This window comes from Leuresthes tenuis, unplaced genomic scaffold, assembly GCF_036924035.1.
Source record: "Leuresthes tenuis unplaced genomic scaffold, fLeuTen1.0.hap1 SCAF_2, whole genome shotgun sequence".
NCBI lineage: Eukaryota > Metazoa > Chordata > Actinopteri > Atheriniformes > Atherinopsidae > Leuresthes > Leuresthes tenuis.
This window is the reverse complement of record NW_027325356.1, coordinates 4,266,660-4,271,869: the sequence shown is the minus strand read 5'-3', so window position 1 is coordinate 4,271,869 and position 5,210 is coordinate 4,266,660. Positions and strand designations below refer to the sequence as shown.

Here is a 5,210-nt window from a genome sequence, read left to right as displayed (position 1 = left end):
GAGCTAAAGCCTCTTACAATTGACCAAACTACATAAAATACAATGGAATCATTCTTACTTCACCTGATAGGAAATCACGTGACCAGGTCATCAGCTCACCTGCGCGTGGATCTGCACGGTCTTCTAAAGAACCTGCTCATATAGGGCTGTATCTCCTAAGTGCATTAACACAAGAATGGTGATCAGTATCGATTCAGTCTTCATTTAATCAATTTAACCGAGCTATTTTGATTCGAGCCCACCATGCAGGACTCTCCTTCCTGCTGCAGCGGCCTCTCGGGCGGAGCTTTGCGAGTCTGTATAAGAGGAGAAAGTCCGGTGGGTGGAAGGAGAACCTCCTGCAGACCTGCCGCGACCTTCTGCTCCTCCAGCCCCTGATCTGTCGCCTCCTACCAGGATCTCCGCCCTCCTCCATCACTGGCACCAGCACCATGGAGAGCTCCGGGATGCTCCGCGGGCTGCTGCTCATTGGCCTGCTGTCCGGTCTGTGTCGCGGTCAGGCACCACCGGAGGACCCCGCCGAGGACTTTGGAGCCGGGAAACCAGAACCGGCCGCAGACAGAGACCTGGTCAGTATGGCGAGGAACTCTGCAGATGCAGAGCTTCTGTCGGAACTCTTGGAGCAAATGGACTGAAGTCACAGCCGGTTCGCGTTAATTAAAGTAGGGAAATCTCTACAAAATAAAATTAGTTTGTTGTAGACACTGAATTTTTTCTCATCCATTTTAATATATTTTCTGTTGTTTGAAAAAAAAGCGATTAAGAGTCGGTTTGAGGAAAATTATAAACTTTTACAGGCCTGCAGATATTCTGAGTGTGTTTGATCTTTCAAGTAAAGATAAAGTTGCGCCTTTTTCTTTTTTCTATTACAAAAATAGGTATTTTGTTATGTTTTTTTTTTACATTCCGTGTTTGATAGTGTTCGTATTTAACAATATTCTCACTTCTAGATCTCAAAGTTTCCAAAGATTCCCAATACTTTTAAATGAATGTTAGAGAATTGGTAAGAAACTATGCAAAAGACAGCTTTAATATTTGATTTTAATGTAGTCGTGTGTCCACAAAACCCACAACAGTGACCTTTTTTAAAGTTTTTACAGCTTCTTACAGCTTCACAGAGGACTTGTGCTTTCTAAATCCGAAAAGCGTCTTGTGAAATAGTATAAAGATTATATTTAAAGGCTATTAATTTGTTTTTCAAAGGTTTGATACTTTGCATTTAAGCTTAAACTTGTTCCTGCTTCTGTTTTTGTGCTCCAACTTCTTTGTTGCGCAGGTAGAAGCGCTGGAGGCTCTGCTGGGCCAAATGAATCATGTTTCTTCTTCCACGGAGAAAAGAGGGAGCATTCCACTGGTAACTTAACTTTTCTCACATTAATATTGATGCAGTGCAGCTTTGAAGAGCTTAATTAACTCATTCACAAGGCTGCGCTGAGTCATTTTTCTCTATTGAAGGCATCCCTCCACGGCTTTTTAATTAAACTGGTTGGTAAGGGATACCTGCCACTAATTAAAAGATAACAACAAAATGTCAACAGCAGTCTTTCACTGAGTGTAATTAAGGGCTAATAAAGATCAGTGCCTGATTTCAATTAGCTGAAAGAAGGAAACTAAAAGGCTACAAAATCCTTTCAATCCTTCTGCTTCCTCAGTGAAAGTAAATCAGCCTGCAGGCCCAATTTGAGCTAATGATCAGGATCTCATTATTTTCCTGAAAAACGCTGGGTTGGATTACAGCTCTCCCTCTCCGTCTTACTCGTTTTGATATAAAAACCCAATTAAATCAAAAGGAGGGAAATAAAACCCCTGAAGAATAAATCAAAGTTTATGAAGTAACGTATTTACAACATAACTTCATGACTAAATGTCTTTCCTGATGATTCATCGTTTCTTCTTGAATTAGTGAGATTAACCGACTGTTTGACTGGATGAATAATAAGTTTGTCCTCCTTCTCTCCTCAGTGTGGGATGGGTGACCGCTGTGCCATGAAGTTCGGGCCTCGCATCGGGAAGCTCTGCGACTGCAGAAGAGGAGCGAACTGCAACTCCTACCTGCTCAAATGCATCTGAGCCACTGCGGGAGTTTTCCTTCCAGGAGTTTTCCTTTTCAGCTGGTGGCACAGCTTCAATAAACCAACCCCGCCTCGTCTCTCCGTTTCTGTCAGTGTTTAACATCATTTCTCTTTGTTGTGTACTGTTTTTGCTGTTGCCCGAGGGGTTTAACGTGTGTTTTCTACTGCTCTCAGTCCAGTTAATGTCCTGTCGCACGCACGAGCTTCACGTCCAATAAACAGATGCTTCATCATGTATTGCTGTTGGTTTGTTTGTTCACGGTTTGCTGCTACAGCTTGAAATTCAACGCATCTGAACTTGAATCTGAGTCTATTTGACTCATAATATTTGGATTGATGATTGATGATAAAACAAGTCATGAAGACACCTAAGAGGAAATCTAAATATGAAATTTGGATGTTTCAGATGTTTCATGTCAAAGACAAGCATTCTAACATATAATTAATTAATTATTAAAATGCAAACAGGGGTCATGTTAAAATCCTCGTCACCTGCTTTCAATTCTATAATTTCACCATGTTATGAAAAATAACTCCTGAGGTCCTAAAACAAAGTGTTTGCAACCTCACTTCATCGTGTCATTAAGAATCTGAGCCAGCAGCAATAACTCCAGGTGTGTGCATGCATGAGAACTCTCCAGGTGCTCCAAAAACAGGTGAATTATTTATTCTAAATTAGCCCTGAGTGTGAGCTGTTGGGTGTTCGTCTCTTTCGTCTCTCCGTCCTGTGATGGACCGGTAGCTGATCCAGGGTGTACCCCACCTCTGGCCTGATGGCAGCCGGGATGGGCCTCAGCATCCCCTGGATCCTGGATCGGATTAAGCCGATGGAACTTGGAGTAATCGTTTTTTGAATCGTTATAATTAATAATGACACAGTGTTTAAACCTCTTTTTAAGAGCAGATGATGGTCTTAAATTGAGCTTTAGGCTCGTGCATGTGACATGCGAGTTGTTGCATACTTTTTTTTTAACGTTTTAGCTTTCACTCCTCCATTTTCTGCATATCTCACTCCACTAAACATGTCACAGGTTGGAATAAATATGGTCTAATGATGCTTTTTTAGCGGTGTTTTCACCCCAAACTGCGATGAATGAAAGCAACTGTGCAGCAGTCACAAAAGCCACGTTTACTCTAAGTATAAAAAAGATGCTGAGCTGAAGTACATGTGGCCTGCAGCCACCAGATACACACTTTACATTTATCCGGGGAGTTTTAATCCCCAGAACCATAAAAGACAGAGGAGCTCATTTAAATGTCTTCTGCTGGAGATACTTCCCTTTCTCAACCCCTGAAGCTGTTCAGTATGTAATAAAAATGAGTCAATAAGGAAAGAAAAGTGTTGTTGTTGATAAATTTGACTTAATCGAAGCTTTTTTTTTGTTTCTTTGTTTTGGCTTTTTTTAAAAAAAAGGTTTCACTGTGATTTTTATATTTATTAAGTACTATATGCCTCTTATTTCCTGTGTTTTTGTTCTCTCTCTTTGTATTTCATGCCTATATTAATTTAAATTAGAGTGGAGAAACTCTATCAGTGGCTGAAAGGAATGAAAGAACTTGTGTCACAAAGAAGCTGAACTGAATAAAGGTTTTTCTTATAATAATTAGAGAAAGATACTACAGTAAAGCTCTCTATCTAGTGTAATCTTTAGCTCCTGTCTCATCAGAAGAGTAAGCTGAGTCCATAGACTGTAAATGAAAGATTGTCATCGGTTTATCAGCTGCTGTACTGAAGCCTCAAGTTTACCGAGATCAAGATCTAGATCTAGATTGAGATAATATAACCACGTTAGGTATTTTTGAATGGAGTCTGCTGGGGTCAGCGCCTAGTGGTCACCGGTGGTATTGCATTTCAGGCACTTTCACGTCAGCGTCACGTTTGACATCTAATGGTAACATAATTGTTTTTCTACGGTCTGTGGTTGAGTGATCAAACATACAAACACAGTTCTGACACCTGTCACAGCAGACGAGCCGTTTAACCGCATTTTTTTGTAACCACACGCAGCTATTCATAGTGCATTTGTGTGTAGCTCGTTAATCACTACAGAAGCAATGTGTCAGTCAACAGGGCTCCATAACCGGTTATTCTGAGATCGAGGCACAATGCACTCACTGCAGTGTACATCGTAAATAGCTCCACTGTGGCACTACTAAGAAAAGTGACACCGCACAACGCTGCAGGAACACCGAGAGAAGTCCATCGTTTACACACATAATCACACCTGAATGCTGAACAGTGTTACCCTCTGAGGTTTTGGTGGGCTGTACAGATATTGGACACTCTTCCCCACAACTCCTCCTGTTTTTAAACTCAGCATGGAAACCATGCGGAAATGGCACCAAAGTCCATGCCTCAACAGGTTTGGCACATGTCTCTGGCTTCAACACTGCATCTATAAAGTCCACTTTATATAAAACACAAAAAAGACATATATAAAGACATAAAAACACCATCTGCAAATGCACATGAAAATCAAAATGGAGCCAGAGCTTAAAGAGCCCCAGTGAAGAGAGACGCCGGTTACCAGAGTTACAAATTCTCTTCTTCTTGCCTTGAAGAGGCCATTTTGAAGAGGCCATTTTGAAGTGTGTAGCATTAGTGTTAGCATGTGTGTGAACTACCACTGCAGCCATGTGCAAAGCACGTCCACCAGAACAGACTTCAACAGAAGATATAACAGAAGAAGTTTCTCCATATTTAATCAAGCCCCTACAGTTGTGATATAGCTTGTGGATCAGTTTTAATTAGTCCTCGTTTCAATCCGTCATTCTCCCTTATTTACAGACTTTGCCCTCCTTTGTGTTCAAGGGAATTAGTTTCTTTTCAGCTGGATAATGTCACTAATGGAGCGGTGGAGGAGGTAGGACCCAGATGCACTTCTTTCAAATATAACAAGATTTATTAACAAAAAGGGGGAGCAAGAACAAAAGTACCAAACTGTGAATTAACAAGACTGTGAATAAATACTTGGAACAAAGACTATGAGGAAAAACCAGACTTCTGTGACTGTGGCATGAAGCGTCTGTGAGGATTCTGCGATGAATGAGAGGAAACCAGGAGACTAAATGCTGTGGAGGGGGTGATTACTGAGTGAGTGAAGCTGATGGCAGGAGAGAAACATGACAAGAACATAA

General features: G+C 41.2%; 1 protein-coding gene across 1 annotated transcript; it reads left to right on the top strand.

The window, feature by feature from the left end:
* The first annotated feature begins 319 nt into the window (after positions 1 to 319).
* On the top strand, positions 320 to 2,280 carry cartl (cocaine- and amphetamine-regulated transcript-like). Its single transcript, XM_072381185.1, has 3 exons — positions 320 to 569; positions 1,277 to 1,354; positions 1,963 to 2,280. The coding sequence occupies exons 1-3, from the start codon at positions 432 to 434 to the stop codon at positions 2,068 to 2,070; spliced, it is 324 nt and encodes a 107-aa protein (XP_072237286.1). The 5' UTR covers positions 320 to 431; the 3' UTR covers positions 2,071 to 2,280.
* Positions 2,281 to 5,210: the final 2,930 nt, after the last annotated feature.